The 17,108-nt window shown below is 54.0% G+C and overlaps 7 protein-coding genes across 7 annotated transcripts; 4 read left to right on the forward strand and 3 right to left on the reverse strand.

The window, feature by feature from the left end:
- Nucleotides 1-426: 426 nt before the first annotated feature.
- On the reverse strand, nt 427-1,051 carry CGCA056_v008412 (Uncharacterized protein; the record flags this gene model as incomplete). The annotated part of the gene is made up of 3 exons (XM_037323659.1): nt 427-607; nt 663-814; nt 872-1,051. 3 exons carry the CDS (start codon nt 1,049-1,051, stop codon nt 427-429), a joined length of 513 nt encoding a protein of 170 aa, XP_037178488.1.
- A 788-nt stretch (nt 1,052-1,839) lies between these two features.
- ttr (Acetyltransferase) lies at nt 1,840-2,463 on the reverse strand (the record flags this gene model as incomplete). The annotated part of the gene is made up of 2 exons (XM_037323660.1): nt 1,840-1,992; nt 2,047-2,463. The coding sequence occupies 2 exons, from the start codon at nt 2,461-2,463 to the stop codon at nt 1,840-1,842; spliced, it is 570 nt and encodes a 189-aa protein (XP_037178104.1).
- A 2,125-nt stretch (nt 2,464-4,588) lies between these two features.
- On the forward strand, nt 4,589-7,774 carry CGCA056_v008414 (Phospholipase D1; the record flags this gene model as incomplete). Its single annotated transcript, XM_037323661.1, has 10 exons — nt 4,589-4,805; nt 4,903-5,076; nt 5,130-5,140; nt 5,226-5,496; nt 5,560-5,583; nt 5,634-5,753; nt 5,809-5,908; nt 5,965-6,246; nt 6,299-6,401; nt 6,455-7,774. 10 exons carry the CDS (start codon nt 4,589-4,591, stop codon nt 7,772-7,774), a joined length of 2,622 nt encoding a protein of 873 aa, XP_037178479.1.
- Nucleotides 7,775-8,499: 725 nt separating this feature from the next.
- CGCA056_v008415 (Uncharacterized protein) lies at nt 8,500-10,897 on the reverse strand (the record flags this gene model as incomplete). Its single annotated transcript, XM_037323662.1, has 3 exons — nt 8,500-8,847; nt 8,907-10,629; nt 10,707-10,897. The coding sequence occupies 3 exons, from the start codon at nt 10,895-10,897 to the stop codon at nt 8,500-8,502; spliced, it is 2,262 nt and encodes a 753-aa protein (XP_037178072.1).
- Nucleotides 10,898-12,136: 1,239 nt separating this feature from the next.
- Nucleotides 12,137-12,589, forward strand: CGCA056_v008416 (uncharacterized protein; the record flags this gene model as incomplete). The annotated part of the gene is made up of 1 exon (XM_037323663.1): nt 12,137-12,589. One exon carries the CDS (start codon nt 12,137-12,139, stop codon nt 12,587-12,589), a length of 453 nt encoding a protein of 150 aa, XP_037178480.1.
- A 1,314-nt stretch (nt 12,590-13,903) lies between these two features.
- Nucleotides 13,904-14,743, forward strand: ANK2-2 (Ankyrin-2; the record flags this gene model as incomplete). The annotated part of the gene is made up of 1 exon (XM_037323664.1): nt 13,904-14,743. One exon carries the CDS (start codon nt 13,904-13,906, stop codon nt 14,741-14,743), a length of 840 nt encoding a protein of 279 aa, XP_037178481.1.
- A 574-nt stretch (nt 14,744-15,317) lies between these two features.
- Nucleotides 15,318-16,988, forward strand: CGCA056_v008418 (putative tyrosyl-DNA phosphodiesterase; the record flags this gene model as incomplete). Its single annotated transcript, XM_037323665.1, has 3 exons — nt 15,318-15,692; nt 15,751-16,516; nt 16,576-16,988. The coding sequence occupies 3 exons, from the start codon at nt 15,318-15,320 to the stop codon at nt 16,986-16,988; spliced, it is 1,554 nt and encodes a 517-aa protein (XP_037177662.1).
- Nucleotides 16,989-17,108: the final 120 nt, after the last annotated feature.

The following is a 17,108-nucleotide window of genomic DNA, read 5'->3' on the forward strand; positions in this document are numbered from 1 at the left end:
TTTACTGCCTCAGGCTAATCCCGACCAAGGCAAGCGCCCAGGTACGTGGGAGCGCACGAGAGCGGGGTTGGCAGCCACATCTGCCCCGCTATCCAATTGGATCGTGGCGTCGCTGCATCACAGAAAAAGTCAGGTAAGAAGGAGCCAACGGCAGGATGGAACTTTCCTGACACTGTCAATGTGCAGCAGTTTAGGCACCTTAGGTTACTTGACTGCTTCCACCAGTATCCGTAGGGGCTCGCGCTTCGACAAGGCCAACCAAAGTTTCAACGACTTCCATTAGCATCAATATCTGAGCTACTTCAACAGGAAACCCGAGCAAAATCGTTAATTAACGCCGCGTCCGCATCTCCCCAAAATAAACACCTCACTAATACGCCCTTCCGCTGCCCAAATCAGACCGCTTCTCCGCTCGCTTGTCTAGCTTCAAACAACACGCTTCGTCTTGCCCGTCTCAACCTCGTAGATCCAGCCGCTCAACGCCACGCTCTGCGGGACAAGCTCAGTCCCCTTGATGTATTCAATGTCTTTCTTGACAGCCTCTTCCAGATCAGAAATTGGCAGAAAGTCGAGACTGCGAGACTTGAGTTCGGCAGACGCTTCAGCTCTACATGCATATTAGCGGAGAAAGGCCTGGTCAGCCGTGGCTTCAAGGTACGAACCCTAAATTCTGGTCAACGAGTGCGTAGGCGTCCTCGTTCTTGAAAGTCAGCATCCCGCAGCCAGTGTGCTTGACGAGCACGATCTCATGCGTGCCGAGAAGTTGCTGAGAGATGACAATGCTGCGAAGCGCATCTACGGCAGATGCGCCGGCCTGTTGGTCTCAACATTAGCTGCCGACCAGTCAACGTTACCAGGTTTGAGCCCCCACATTGCGAATGACATGCGCATCGCCTAGCTCGATACCAAAAGCCCGCGCCGGGTCAATTCTAGCATCCATGCAAGTCAGGACTAGATACTTCTTGGCCGGAGGCAGCGCCAGATGCCCCTTGGTGAAGCCGGAAGAGTAGCTTTCGGATGCGGCTTCGACGTTTTTCTGTATATCGGACATTGTGGAACGATCAATGTGCAATGCACAGGTTGTGTGTGATACAATGGCAAAGAAGGAGAGATGCAGTTGCGAGTTGCGAGTTGAGGGAAACTGCGGCCCTTAAGTAGCTCACAGCTGTCTCGGTCTTGTCAGAAGTGGGAGATCTCTTGGCTAGATATATCCATTTGTCTCCAGCCTCTCCCCTCTCACCCGAGACGTCCTAACTACAGCAGAAATACCGCCCGTGATGCCGGTGGTATCTGATTGTGGATGGATTGCGTGATCCCGGGCTCTGTGAGTATCACAGCTATTGAGCCAACGAGCTTCGCTGTCCCCGCATCCCAAAGAACGGCTCAGTCCCGGCTGGGAAAGGTGAGGTCTGCTCCAAAAGCTCAGCTTCGGAGTGGGGTTGCCAGCGTCGCCGATCGGCGTTAGAGACTCGGATATGTAAGCTGTCTCCGGTCTGGCGGGGGGACTTTGGCCAAGACGTTCTTCAGAGAGGATGCCAAAGCTGCATGAACACATGCAGTCGCATCGAAGGTCAAATGCAGACAGGGCGAGAAGTATCTTCCCGACCAATCACTGTCTATTTCCAGTTTGTTTCCCACAAGTTGCAGCCAGTCAGCAAAGCAGTCCATCGGGATTTAATCAAGTCGATGGTGAGACAGGAGAATTCTGAAAACCAGTATATTTCAAATCCCGTCTTTGGCCCACGGAATTATGACGAATTTGAGTCGCCTCAACAATGTCCTAATATCTAGAATAACTCCTCTTCTCCCAACGCCGTGGACGAGAACAGGCTACGTTCACTAAGACTGAAGCGGCTTGTAGAAAAAGACTTCATCCTTGAGCTGTCGTGGAACCGCAGGGCTGATGCCGAAGTTGGGAATCCTGCCAACCTCGATGTAGCCGAACTTTCTGCATACTTCCTCAGCTGTGCTGCCGGCCTCCGTATCAAGCATCTGCGCAAATTGTCAACAATAGTGTCGGATAACTGGATGTAGGGTGGCTCATACCAATAGCGTCCGTCCCCTCCTGATGGACTCGCCTTCCAAAGCACCGATCAGCATCCTAGCACCGCCGCGCTGACGGAACTTTGGGCTGATGAGAAGCTTCTCGACAAAACCGCGGAAAGGACCCGTCTCAGAATATGGCATCCAGAGCATGACAACGCCCATGAGCTCTGTTCCCTTGGGCTTTGTTCCTGGCTCAGACTCGTCGAGGAGAATGAGCATCATGCGAGTGCCTCCACTGACCTCTGCAATGCGCTCCTTCCAGTAACCCAGCAACTTCTCATGGGACAGAGGCGGCAAGAATGTGGCCAGAGTCCGGTCATGGCTGATGCACGATGCATGGAGGGCTGCAAGATACGGAATCAGGTGGCTGTGGTCTGCGGGCGAAAATATGTAGGGGGTTCCCGAGCTTGAGGACATTGTCGCAGGGTTTTCTCGGGCTCTGAGGGACGAATTTGGGGGATGGATATTCGCCGTCTGCCCTGTAATTCGACCAAAGACACACTGGCGGGCTCCAATGCGATGCCGCCGTTGTAATCTTGGGTTATTGTGCAACTCGACCGGCAGTCAAGAGCTGACAGAGATCGACAGCGCAGGAACGGTGCGAGGGTATGCGTGTTCTGACCCTGGCGCGAAGTTGGGGAACTGGACGCCCACCAAACCTTAACCGGGATAAGGTGTTGGACAAGAGTTGAACTGGACCAAAATATCAGAAACGGGGGCCTCTGGCAATCTCGAATGTGGGAATCCAGAGAAGCAAGGTCGTCTAGAAAGGGCTCTCGGGGCATATAGCGGCGAAGTTGTAAAGCAGTGAGGGGGATCTTTGACAAGTGAGGGGGAAGCGAGTGAGTGAGTGCATGACAGGAAAGCTCACCTCAGCTTGTCTCTCTGTGTGTGTCTCTCAGGTGAGAAAGACAGCACGAGACAGGAAGGTGCGACAAAACAAGCTACCTAGTGCATCTAGGTAAGGTGAGGTAGGTTGGCTCAGGTGCTCTGAGGCGGGGGCCGCGTGTGAGTCAATTGATGTAATTGAGAAACGGGTAGATGTTTTATACGAAATGCTCAGGTCCGTCTGCAGAAGGGACTTTTGTGGTGATGGGAGCTTTCCTGCACTTCCCGGTTCCATTCCAAAAGTCTCAATTAACGGCTGAATTGGCGCTGGTCAGTAGTCTGCCGTCTCTTCGTACCTACCTAGGTAAGGTAAGGAACCTAGATAGAGGTATCGGATTGGCCCCAAGCTCGCCCAGCCCGCCGGCTGCGAGGGAATTCCCGGCGCAAGGGACACGGCACCGCACGCCGGCAGGGTCCTGGAGCAGGCTTGCCCCGCAGCATCAGTCACCTACCTACCCTACCTTAGGTATGGAAGGTACCTACCTGAGGTGGCTACAAGTCGTTGCGTAGTGTGCCGCCCTGAAGCACCCGAACTCGGACGCTGTCGCGGCGTTGCAACTGTAAGGTCCAGTATTCGTAAATGGCCCGTAGGTATCTGTAATTTCCTTACCTTACCTACCTACGTACCTTACATTACCTTATCTAGGTAGGCAGCGGAGTAAGTCTTATGGAACTAAAAGTAAATAGGTATCAAAAGACGACAAACTGCATGCACTAGACAGTTTGCCATATTATCAGCCGACAACTCGAAGCGGTCCCTGACATGACTGACGCGGCATGTCGGGCCTCAGCATACAGCCGTTCTTCCTTCGGTCTTTGTCGAGACTAGCCTGGCAGCTGAGACCTTGCGCCGGCGTCTGCCAGATCTCAACCGGTGTAAGGTACGGATAGTTGCGGCCCTTGGCAGAGATGAGGCACTGGCTGTGTATCCGACGGTTCGTTCATCATGCCAAAGCAGCCAACCATGCATGCATGCATGCACAGAGCTCTTGTTGACGAGTAAACAAACATCTGTATCTCTCTACCCACCCACCAGTCTGCGAATAGTCTACCTCACCTAGCGTCGGCCCCTCCATGGATTCCCCTCTTCCCCAGCGGTCAAACTGCTGAAGGACACATGTTACAGACAAATCAGGTTTGTCCACCTCACCCTTGCAACCCTCTTGAAGATGGCCTTTCCCATAGGCTATCACAACTCGGCGCAATGGGAACCTCCCGTATCAATCCACTCGCGGGAGCCCCGGACACACGGGCCATCCGAGAGGTGTCGTCTCACCTCCCCTTCACCGCAACAACATGAGGTAAATCCGATGTAGGTACCTGGATCTATGTACCCAAGCTTCCAGCTTCCATTGGTGGTGGTGGTAGTAGGTTGCCTCAGCTCCCGCCGCTTGCCCCTCGTACCTACTTTGCTTCACATGCAGCTTAATTGGGAGCTGCCCCTCTGACGTCGCTCTCCAGACCCTGTTTCATCGTCAACTTCAACTCCCGGTTCCCCTCCTCAAAAGTTTAGCCAACAGCACCACCATCTCCTCTCCTCGTGGCAGCCGTCCTCTTCCCGTGCACTCGCTCGCCCTGTACCACATCCTCATTTTGACCTAATCGGTCTCGGCCACGACCTCATCCCGTCTCACTACAGCAGCTCCCCGCCTTCATGGATCGCATCTTCCGCAAGGTGGAGCGGGGCGTCGAAGCCCTCTTTGGGGAAGAGAGGCACGCGCACACTCACTCCGGTCACTCCTGCGAGGAGCACCATTCCGATGCCCACACTGGAAACCGATTCCAATCCTTTGCGGCGCAGACCACCGGCAACGCCAAGTGGTATGTCGACGGATGCTCTTATTTCTGGGCCGTTTCCGAGGCCATTGAGCGTAAGAACACACACACACACACACACACACACACACACACACACAAATGAGCATCCTGCCGACACTATTGACTGCGACTGACCGCGTCACTATGCAGAGGCCCGCGAGAGTATCTACATTCTGGATTGGTGGTTGAGCCCGGAGCTCTACCTGCGCCGGCCCCCTTCTGCCAATGAACGATACCGTCTCGACAACCTGCTCAAGGCTGCTGCTGAGCGAGGTGTAAAGGTCAACATCATTGTCTACAAGGAAGTCGAGGCCGCACTGACCTGTGAGTATTCATCCATGTCAGAACCCGTCTCACCAAGCTAACTCGCTCGATAGTGAAGTCATCTGTAAGTCCATGTCGATGCACACCTGCAACCAAAGCTCCATCCATGAACACCATCGATACTTGACTCATGCTGATATCTTCTCAAGCACACAAGGACCTACCTGGAAAGCCTTCATCCCAACATCGGCGTGTTTCGACACCCTGACCATGTTCCCACTGGATACGACCTCAACAGTGAGATTGGCGAGAACTTCTCAAACCTGTCCTTGAGCACGTTCAAGCTATCCACTTTCTCTGGTGATGCCCTGAAGACCATCTACGGTACCGCCACCGACGGCGTCGTTCTGTTCTGGGCCCACCACGAGAAGCTTTGCCTCATTGACAACAGAATCGCTTTCATGGGAGGTTTGGATATGTGTAAGTGATGAGCAACGGTTGAGCCATTGAATCAAGATGAGGAATCCGCTAAATAGATTTCAGGCTTCGGTAGATGGGATACCAACAGTGAGTTTGAACTGGGAATGGTATTAAGCGCCGCTCTGACACACGTATAGGTCATCCCATTGCGGACGCTCATCCCGGCAACTTGGATGCCATCGTCTTCCCTGGCCAAGACTACAACAACGCGCGTGTCTATGACTTTGCCGACGTTGATAACTGGGAGCAGAACAAGCGTCAGTCAATATTTCCGGCCTGTACACTCGAGACACATACTCACTCATTCGCTAGTCGACCGCACCAAGAGCTCGCGAATGGGCTGGTCTGATGTTGCCATCAGCTTGAGTGGTCCCATCGTTCAAAGCTTGTCGGAACACTTTGTCGACAGATGGTTGGTTCATTCTGCATTCCTCGGCGGCAGCAACACTTTATCTGACTTGGATGTAGGAACTTCATCTTTGATGACAAGTACACCAAGAAGAACCCTGGAAAGTATGGCAGAATCGACGGCTTCAGCCAGGAGTCGGGAAGAATTGCCGAGGACGGCCAGGGCGGTGGTTTCTTCGGCGGCGCTGGCCACCAGGCAGGCCATCTTTTCGGTGATCTCGGAGACCGCATCAACCGAGGCATGAGCCATTTGATGGTCAGCGACGACCAGCCCGAGAACGATGGCAGACCTCTGCGTCAAGACCGCGGTGATCAGTCGGCCAATATCCAGCTCACTCGCAGGTAATTTGGCGTCCATCTGTCTGTCTCAGATGCAATCACTAATGAAGATTAGCTGTACCAAGTGGTCTTCCGGCCATCCCACCGAGCACTCCATCGCCAATGCCTATATTGACGCCATCACCAGGGCTCAACATTTCGTCTACATGGAGAACCAGGTAAGCAAACCTCCCCTTTGCTGAAACCGATACCGCTTCTAACAGAGACCAAGTTCTTCATCACTGCCACGAGCGATAAGCAGCACCCCGTCACCAACAAGATCGGCCGCGCCATCGTCGACCGTATCCTCCGCGCCCACCGAAACGGCGAGGATTTCAAGGTTATTGTCAACATGCCCGCCGTTCCCGCCTTCGCCGGCGATCTCAAGGCGGACGACGCACTGGGCACCCGCGCCATCATGGAGTTCCAGTACAACTCCATCAGCCGCGGCGGACACAGCATCATAGAATCCCTCCGAAACGAGGGCGGTATCGACGACCCTGGCCGCTACATCCGCTTCTACAACCTTCGCAACTACGACCGCATCAACGTCTCCTCCGACATGTCCCGCGCTGAGCGCGAGAGCGGTGTCTCGTACGAGGACGCCCGCCGTGAGCATGACGATGCCGTCGGTGCTGGCTACGAGCCCCGTGGCGAGGGCACCGGTGCCAGCTGGGGCGGGCGCAACACCCAGTACGACCGCTACCAGCAGGCCGCCTCCCGCGTCGGCGATCACACCTGGGACACCGTCTCGTCCTGCTACATGGACGCCGGTCCGGACCTGCACAGCGTCCCCTGGCAAGGCGAGCCGGAAGCCGAGATGGACGCCTTCGTCAGCGAGGAGCTCTACATCCACTCCAAGCTCCTCATCGCCGACGACAACCTCGTCATCGTCGGCTCCGCCAACCTCAACGATCGCTCTCAGCTCGGCACCCACGACTCCGAGATCGCTGTCATCATCGAGGACCCCACGCCTGTCGAGTCTGAGATGGCCGGCCGTCCCTACACAGCCTCCAAGTTCGCCGCATCCCTCCGCCGCCAGATCTTCCGCAAGCACCTCGGTCTGCTGCCCGACCAGCGCTGGGACCGGCCCGACGACAACTGGACGTCCGTCGAGCGCGGCCCGAACGTGTACGACTGGGGCTCCCCGGCCGATCGCTTGGTGCAGGATCCTATGTCGCGCGAGTTCTGGAACCTGTGGGAGGGCACGGCGCGCACAAACACCGAGGTCTTCTCCAAGGTATTCCACAACGTGCCCAACGACCATGTGCGGACCTGGAAGGACTACGACGAGTTCTTCTCCCGCCACTTCATCATCCCCGGCGCCAAGAAGGAGGGCGATGGCGAGGGCGAGGGCGACAACGCTGGCAAGGTCGAGTACGGCCACGTCGTCAAGGAAGAGTTCCCCGGCGGTGTTGGGGAAGTCAAGGACTGGCTCAACCGTGTGCGCGGTAACATTGTCGAGATGCCCCTCGACTTCCTCGTGGACGTGGATGACATTGCCAAGGAGGGTCTGTCTCTGAACAGCTTCACTGATGAGCTCTACACATAGAGTGGCAGTGGCGTGTAAAATCCAGTGGGTGGTGCAAGCAGGAAAGACACACAGACACACTGGGAGGACTTCTGGATTTAGAAAAAGAAAAAACAGTAAGAAACAAGTCAAGGCTTCAGGGCAGGTCAAACACGTGGACACCATCCTAGCAAGGAAACAGACAGATTCGTCGTGAATGGATTTCTGGCTTTGCGTACCAACGGACATCGAATAACAATTGACACCGTCTAGGACTTCTCACATGTGTGATCAAGTTGACCTTGTCTACATCAAGGCCTGTTCCTCTGGCCTGCACTCAGTCCACATCTCCCGTCAGCCCAAGAACGTCATCACATCATCATGATGTGTTGTAACTGGAATAAAACAATGTATAATCTGTCAAATGGCGTGCAGGGCATTGCATTTTCCACCAAAACAAAGAGTATTATACAGACCTCCTGCCCTGCACCACAGTTCCCTCAGAGACAAAGAAAGCAAGGAAAAACATAAAATTGTCCCCGTCAACTCCGTGAGTAGGCATCGCAATGCTTCAGGTTTTCTTTTTCTTCATCCTGTCCCCGGAAACGTGCGTGCATAACGTGCACATGCACGCCCTTTAGTCGAGCCCAAATAGTCATAGCCTCATTCATGGCTTTCCATTAGTCCAACTTTCGAAGACACTCCCGTTTGGGGAGGTGCCTAAACTCCTCAGCCCTTCTCAGGCCTTCTTCGAGCGCGTCGGGCTTCTAGTCCACCTTGCCGTTACCGTTGGGTCCCAGTAGGCCCTCCTTCATCAGCTCCTTGTTCCCCCAAGACTCCTCCAGGCGGAAGTGGCCGCCGCGGCCCCTGCGGACACGGCCACGGAACCAGGAGGCAGCACCAAGAGCCAAGCCGAGAATGCAGCCCATAGTCAGGTACGGGTGCTCAACAAAGGTGACGCGCATATCGAAGAAGATCTTCTCAAAGCTCGAGATAGTAAGCTTGGGCTTGATCTTGGGCGGCGAGGTGATGACCTTGTTAATGGTCTCCAGGATCGATGTCCTCGACAGAAGAATGTTGTTACCAGTGATGGTAGTGTCCCAGTATCGGCGGTTCTGTCCATATGATTAGTCTGCTTGTTTGCCAAGTGAGCGTTTCGTGGGGAAAGACTTACGTCCTCATCATTAATGATAACACGATCTCCATCCTTGGTGTCAATACCGTAAGTGGTACGAATCCATCTCTGCCAGAAAACGGCATCAACCCAAGCAAAGCCGACTTGCTTGCGGTCGGACTTGTCCATGTTGATGCGAATAGCCTTGGCTTGGCGCAAGGCACGTTGGTCACCGCGATCGTCAGCCTCGTCAATGCGAAGCTGCTTGGCATCACGGAGCTCTTGTCGTTCATGCTGGAACAGAAGAATCTGCTTGTCCATCCACTCGTTGGCGGCGCTCTTCAACTCGCGCTTGGCTCTCAGGAAGCCTTCCTGGTCCTCTCTGTTGACGATGCCGAGAACGACGATCTTGCCATCCATGATCTCACGGGCATTGGAGGCAGTCATCTCAGGAACAATTGGCAGCCAGACCGACTTCATCCAGTTCAGAACGCCGTGGACGTCGCGCATCTCCTTGGGTGTAAGCGGCTGGTAGTATGTTGGGCGACCTTCTCTGGAAACGAGAAGGCGGGGCCAGGTGGTAATCTTATAGCGGGCGAAGAGAACGGGATCTTGGGTCTTCACGAGCTTAGCCTTGCCGATCAAGCTGAGAGGCAGGCGCTCGAGCGCCATGAAGTCCTCGCTGGTAGTAGCATGGTCGTAGAAGTAGATGAAGATGACCTCCTCCTTCTCCTCGAGGACCTGCAGGGATTCGGCATCCACGTCCTGAACGCCGTCGCAGATATCGATAGCCTTCTCGGCGTAGTGCACGAAGTCGCCGAGGCCTCTAAGCCCGTCGTACTCGACACGCTCACCGCCCTTGAAGAAAAGTATGGTGGGATAACCACGGAGGCGAACATCCTTGCAAAGCCTGGACTCGACATCGCAATTCACTTCTCCAATGTTCAACTTCCCCTTCATCTCCTTGGCCAGTTGCTGCCAGTTAGGCGCCATGGCCTGGCAATGGTGGCACCACGGTGCGTAGAACTTGACGAACCAAGGATCCTGGGTCATGGTGACAAGCGTTTGGAACTTCTCCGCGGTAAGGGGCACGGAAATACCCTCCTTGTTGGGGGTTACGGTGGGCTTCTTGACAATGGCCTTCGTGGGCGTCGCGACAGCCTTCTCTGCAGTGGTGCTAGGCTTGGTCTCCGCCTTAACGGCATCCGGCTTTGCATCTGCCTTGGAATCGGCCTTGGAATCGGCCTTCGCATCGCCCTTGGCCTCGGTGGCCTTCTCATCCTTTGCAGGAGGAGCCTTAGGCGGGGTCTGTTCCTTAGGTGGCGCCTTGGCGTCGGTCTTCTCATCGGCCTTTGCGGGGGCCTTGGAGTCAGCTTTGGCGTCGGTCTTGTCGTCCGCAGCTTTCTTCGAGTCATCGGCCTTGCCAGGCTCCTTGCCGGGAGAGTACTTATCGCCAGCTTCAGGGAGGCTGAGGCTTCGGGGTCTCGATCCAGGCTTGGTAGCTTCCAAGTACTTTTCAAGGATGGGGCTGACTTGATCGATTTCCTTGACGCCCTTGATCAGTTCGGCGACCTCGCCGTTCTTGTAGAGGATGGTGCTGGGGTACGATTGAACATTGTGGGAAGCGCAAAGGTCAAAGTATGCCACGCAGTTGACTGTGGCGAAGCGGAAGTCGTAGAATTCCGTGAAAGACTTGTCCTCGGTCTCGGGTTTTGAAGTGTAGTAAAATTCGTACAGCGTCTGGAAGATGGGCGCATAATCTATGCAATGCGGGCAGTAAGGGCTGGAAGACGGTCAATCAGCTATCGCGCGGCTAGGCAGTCGTCGGCGTCGACCGGGGTGGCAAGCAAGCAAGCATACCTGTAGTGCTTGATAAGCATGAACTGCGAAGACTTGACTTCTTTGTCGAAAGTATCGGGGGTCAGCTCGAGTATTGGAGGCACCTTCATCGAATTGAAGTAGGTGTTCTCGCGATCGTCCTCTTTCGCTGCTGCTTGGACTCCGCCGAGTAGGGACGAGCCGAGGAATAGGAATAAAGGAGATAACCTCATGACGGCGACGAGGTTGCACCGCGCAGGTGCGAAGTGGTTCGAGAGAAGAGAAGTCGCGAAGCGTGTCGTGGAAGATGCGGCGAAAAATGAGGAGAGGGACGCGATCGATTGAGGATGCGCTTGGTTGCACAGGCGTCGTGGAGGGAAGGAGGAGAGTGGATCGATCGGGTCGTGTCGTGATGTGATGGTCGAGGGGTCACAAAAAGGGTCTAGGTAAACCTATTGAGTAGTTGAAGTCATGGAGATTGAGCGGTCGGGGGGAAGACAGAAGACGAATAAAATCGATCTTCCCTTCGTTCGTCTCTGAGCCCAAACCTCCCGAATTCGTCCAGCGGCGTCGAAGGAGAAAAAAAGGGTGGTGGTAGTGGTGGTGCTTTGGCAAAGGGGGAGGAGCCATCAAAGCCGATGGAAGTGACAGGCCTGGGCTGGCAGGTCAGGAGAAAGACCGTGTGTCAAGATTCTGCGGGTAGCGTGGTCCAGCCAGCCAGCCAGCCAGCCGTTGCGCAGGGCCACGCCCAGCACTGCAGGACCGGGACTAAACAAGGACAAGGGCTGCCTGAGAGATGAGGCAATCACGGTTACCTTCAATTACGTGAGCGCGAGCAGAGCTGGAAGCGCGTGGTGCCAGCTGCCCGTCTGGTCTCGCCCTCGATCCCGCCATTCAGAGGCCCCGCAAGCTAACCCTGCAACATTATTGAATGCAAGGCTCCACACATTGCGATAAGAATAGTCTAGCAAAAGCAGGTTCTCCATCCAGATTGCCACCCGCCCGCAGCGGAAACCAAGTTCGTGAACAAGGAAAAGTCTACTGCTAGAGTCTTGCTTTCCTGGACACGTGCGGATCGTCAACCACCACTCCAGCCAGGGGTTGGTGTGGACAACTCTCAGTGACCCCGGATTACATAATGCTAGCATGACTGAGAGAGTGACGACTCATATCAGTCTCATCGCTTAACTCCGGCAATATTTCGTCAAGTCAGGCCTAATATCCTGTCGTGGCCTCGTTGAAAGGGCTCAGATAAGGTGTTTGCCGTGTTGACTGACAGTTGCCTGTGAGCTGCACCGCCTCCGTACGCTCAATATGGCTTGGCCTGCGTGCGCTGCTCTGCCAAGGAGTAGATGATTCGCCCAGATGCTCAGCTGATATGCAGGTCGTTCTCCTCGCATCCCTTCGTTGTCCTGCACATCTTGGACCATGCGGCTGATGTGAACCTCAAATCTCTGCTCAACTAATTTAGCATGGATCCCCTTTCGATCACGACGAGCGTGATCGCTCTAGTTCAGGCCCTCGGTGTGGGAGTCAAGTTCTTCTCCTCCATGCGACAGATTCCAGCGGACTTCTGCGACCTTAGCAATGAGCTCACAGACCTCCAGGCAGTCGCCGAGCAAGTCAAAACTTCTCTTCAGGAGATGGAAAACGGTGAGACCAAAAATGCAGCCGTCCCTGGCATCACTGCTTCTGCAATACAGACCTTGGAAGACGACTTTGCCTCCATCGTTAATGAATTAGAAGCCCTCTGCGGACGCCTCCAAAAGTCAGACCGGCATGCAGACATAGTTGGAGAGCTGCGTGTCTCTAAGCGGAAGTGGCTGCGTGAGAAGGACAACGTCGCCAGGCTTCGGGCGAAAGCGAGCAAAACCAAGCAGAGCTTGATGTTGCGTTTCATTGCTCTTGTTTCGTCACAAAGGTGACTTGATTTACATCGGACTATATAGCTTCGTACTTGCTGATGTTGCATAGTACACGGCAAACAAAAGTCGTGCTTGACGGACAACAAGCTTTCAGTGCCTGCTTCAAAACGATGAACGACAGAATCGAGGCGGGCAACGCTGGGCTTCGAGAAACGCAGAGCAAGAACAACGACATATGCGCTTCACTTCATCGGATGCTAGCCGCTGAGGCCACGAGCGCAGAGCTATCACTGCCATCCACTCCCCATGGACAGAGGTCGAATGCCGGAGTCGACGAGCCCCTGTCATCGATTTCTGTGCACGCCTCACTCCGACAGGTTTGCACCCCCTATTGCAAGTGCCAGTGTCATTCACCTTCGTCGGTTCGGACACCGACATGGGTACGGTAAGTGCTAGGATCGTTGTTATTCGAGTATAACGACATGCCCTTATTGATGCCCCGGAAGTGCGATGATTTAGGGTGCCGTAATCATTCCTCTCTGCGACTCATCTACGTCTTTCCGAAATGGTTCGTATCCAGAGCCGTCTTTCTCACGACCTCTTGGGGGAGTCTCACTGGATTGGGGTCGAGCTTGTATTTGCAAGTTCCGAGGGTAGTGCCAAGTGTGCAGATGCTGTCAGCGGTCTACAACTCCGACATAGATTGGATCAAACGAGGCATCTCAAACTCAACCGTACTGCCAACAGACGTTGATGAAGCTGGTAACTCACTTCTCATGGTAGGCTGACACGCTACGACTCTATGGTTATCTTTATTTCGTCTGTTGTTGACTCTTGGCATCTTTCCAGATCTCACTTCGAAACGTAAACCTGGAGGTCGCCAAGTTTCTTCTCGATCATGGCTGGTCGAGGAGAACTCGAAACATGACAGGATGGTTTGTTCACCAAATGCGCCAAGCAACTCAAATAGTCCATTTCTCATTGTCACTTAGGACCGCGCCTAAGCGGGCACGTATAATTCTCTACTCCGCATCGAAGCAAGACCATCTTTCCACGTTCAATCCAGACCATCGCTATATGATTGAGCAACTTGCACGTGGAGAAGACCGACAAGGAGAAAACTCAACGCTCTTACACGATTCTGTACTCGGAGTTGTTCCGATTCCCCTATCAGATGCAATTACACAGGCTCCTTCCGACATAGATTGCCTTGACGATATCGGGTGGTCTCCACTGCACTGGGCAATCTTCTTGAACGACTACGAGTCGTTTGAGGTCCTCCGTAGCCGAGGCGCTGGCTTAGAAGTGAGAACGCGAGGAGGTTGGACACCTCTTCACTACGCTGCCCACTACGAGCCGCCCGGCTCGATCAAGATGGCTTCGGCTCTCTTGAAAGCTGGGGCAAATGTGCACGCTAGAGTTCAAAATCACATTCGGCCCAGAGGAGAGACTCCCATCATATTCGCTTTCAACAACCCCGACATGATTAGAATTCTTCTGGAACATGGATGTGACACCATTGTTGAGACGAACCTGAACTGGGAAACTCCCCTGTCATGGTTTGCTCGTGGAGTCTGCAATGTTGAGCGAAATGACCTCAGGAGACGCAATTGGAAACGGTCGTTGGAATTGCTCATGAATAATGGCATGGACATCGACCTTCCCTCGAAGCAGGCAGGTTATGAAGGTCGAACACCCATTCACGACGCTATACTGTGGCGAAACGCCGCCCTATTGGAGCTTTTGTTGAAAAGAGGAGCGAGGTATGATGCGATCGATAAGAACGGGTCTGGCATCTTGCACTTGGCGGCTCAGAGTGCAAATCTGGATGTCATCGAGATTCTTAGGGATGCCTGCATAAGGGGTCTAAGTCCAACCCAGCCAAACGTCGCAGGTGACCCGCCGATGAAGATTTTGATGGCCAGAATGCTCGGCGAGGAAGCCAGGCGCCAGCCAGGAGATACAGTGCCAGCATATGACGAGTTTCTCCTTTTCAAACAGCTTCTGCAAGAAATTCAGAAACGAAATTTGGGGCTGTTTAGGACGAGAGACCACGTCGATTCGGTCGAAGACGATGCCATCTCCGAGATTGGCGGGCCGAAAGCCGCCTGCGTCGGCGACGACAACCGAACGTTTGAGAGCAATCTGGCATATATGAACACGGTTCTGTCAACTGGTTCCATAGGGGAGTCTTCCATAGGGGAGTCTTCTTGAGTCGATTGGTTGTGTTAGTGTCGTAACTGAACGATGAGATCGGGATGGTAAAATGTCGCGCCATCGCAGTGTTCTGCGGCAGCGCTACCTCCAGGCACATTCGGTAATTTACAGGGAAAGGTCGGTAGCACAGTGGCTCTGCGGGGTGAAGGTTTCGGCCCTGGAACCCTGCGCCACTGCTTCAGATGCCACTTCACAGGGAACCCAAGATATCATGACTTACACAGAGTGTGAAGCTCAAGCCTGAAATCTTAAAAAGCTTCTTCTTTCTAGCAGAAGTTTTCTTCTTGTTGGAAACAGGGTTTGATTCTGTCCAGACAAATATTTTATGCAGGTGAGGTATCTACAGGCACGTAAATGGGTCTGCAGGCAGGCGCGGTGCGCGGTGTCCAACGCACCAGCCCAAGCCCCGGCGTCTCGCTGCTTTATGCAAGAGCAACCGCTGTTGATTCCACCTTTCTCTTCCCTCCTCCCGTTAAAAGGCATTTGTCCACGATTCAACTTTGGCGACAGATTCATCGATTGCACATCAACGCGGCCACTCCGAACAAGCGTCGTTTCTTGGATGCTCGAGATGGAACGGCCCACGAAAAGAGCCCGCATATGTGACGACGTCGAGGAGTCGGAAACGTCGACGCAGGCAGAAGGGCCGCGATCTCTAAGCAGACCAATCAGTCCTCCTCGCAAGAAGAACAACGGTGGCCAGCGCATCAAATCTCCATTCCAGCTGACTTGGATCCGGGATCTCCCAGAACCAGCGAATCGAGATGCAGTTGCCCTCAAAGACATCCTCGGAGACCCCTTGATCGCAGAGTGCTGGGAGTTCAACTACCTGCATGATATCCATTTTCTAATGAGCCACTTCGACGAGGACACCAAGAGTCTTGTTAAAGTCCACGTGGTCCATGGCTTCTGGAAAAGAGAAGACCCAAACCGCTTGGCCCTTCAAGTAAGTCGATGAAAGATTCCAACGCCGATAGCGGCACAGTTGCTCATGTTTGGCCCAGGAAGAAGCCTCAGCATACAGCAATGTAGAGCTTCACGGTGCCTATATGCCAGAGATGTTTGGGACGCACCATTCCAAAATGATGATACTGGTCCGTCATGATGATTCGGCGCAGGTCGTCATACACACCGCCAACATGATCGCCAAGGACTGGACCAACATGACAAACGCCGTCTGGATGTCGCCCCTTCTTCGCTTGCTGAAAGAAAAGGACAGTACGTCCTGCGAAGATGCTATCGGGACCGGCCAGAGATTCAAGCACGACCTCTTGAGTTATTTGAAAGCTTACAATGTTCGGAGACCCACGCTCAGGGATCTGGTCGACAAATTGAGCCAGTATGACTTCTCAAGCGTGAAGGCTGCACTCATCGCAAGCGTGCCGGGCCGCCATTCAATGCATGACACCTCTCAAACATCGTGGGGCTGGCCCGCCTTAAAGCACGTACTTCGCCATGTTCCTGTCCAAGACGGCAAGTCGGAGATTGTGGTGCAGATCTCGTCCATTGCTACTCTGGGAGCCACCGACAATTGGATTCAGAAGTGTCTTTTCAACCCTCTCTCAGAATCCAGCGACAAGGGGCACAAAAAGACCAAGCCAACATTCAGGGTTGTGTTTCCGACGGCCGACGAGATCAGGAGAAGCTTGGACGGCTATGCATCTGGTGGGTCAATTCACACCAAGATCCAGTCCCAACAGCAGGCGAAGCAACTAGCCTATCTGCATCCTTTCTTCTGCCACTGGGGAAACGATGCCCCCAATGGAAAAGGTGAGGGACGGTGTTGTGCTCATCGAGCTTGATCAACCACATGACTGACAAGGTAATAGCATTGCCTGAAACAGCGACGGTGAGAGAGGCCGGCAGGAAGCGAGCTGCACCGCATATAAAGACATACATTCGATATGGTGAGAAGTCAATCGACTGGGCGCTCGTCACATCGGCCAACATTTCAAAGCAGGCATGGGGCGAGGTGGCAGGAGCCTCGCAGGAGGTGAGAATTGCTTCGTGGGAGATCGGCGTCTTGGTATGGCCTGAGATGATGGCCGAAAAGGCGACCATGGTGAGCACGTTCCAGACAGATTTGCCCTCGAACAACACCGAAGGAAGCAACCCAGTTGTTGGCGTTCGCATACCCTACAACCTACCACTTCAGCATTATGCAAAGGACGAGATACCTTGGGTCGCAACGATGGCCCATGCAGAACCAGACAACATGGGAAGGTTTTGGGGAGTAGCATAGATGGACGGGGCAGCACACTTTCACATGCGAACGGAGGGCGCGGTTGTCTGTCAAGGAACATGTGGTATCGTAATATTGATCCTTGGAGATTTTCATGTGAAGTGTCTGCGACTAGACTCG

Source organism: Colletotrichum aenigma (genome assembly GCF_013390185.1).
Source record: "Colletotrichum aenigma strain Cg56 chromosome Unknown KSG_Cg56_contig05, whole genome shotgun sequence".
Taxonomy (NCBI): Eukaryota; Fungi; Ascomycota; class Sordariomycetes; order Glomerellales; family Glomerellaceae; genus Colletotrichum; species Colletotrichum aenigma.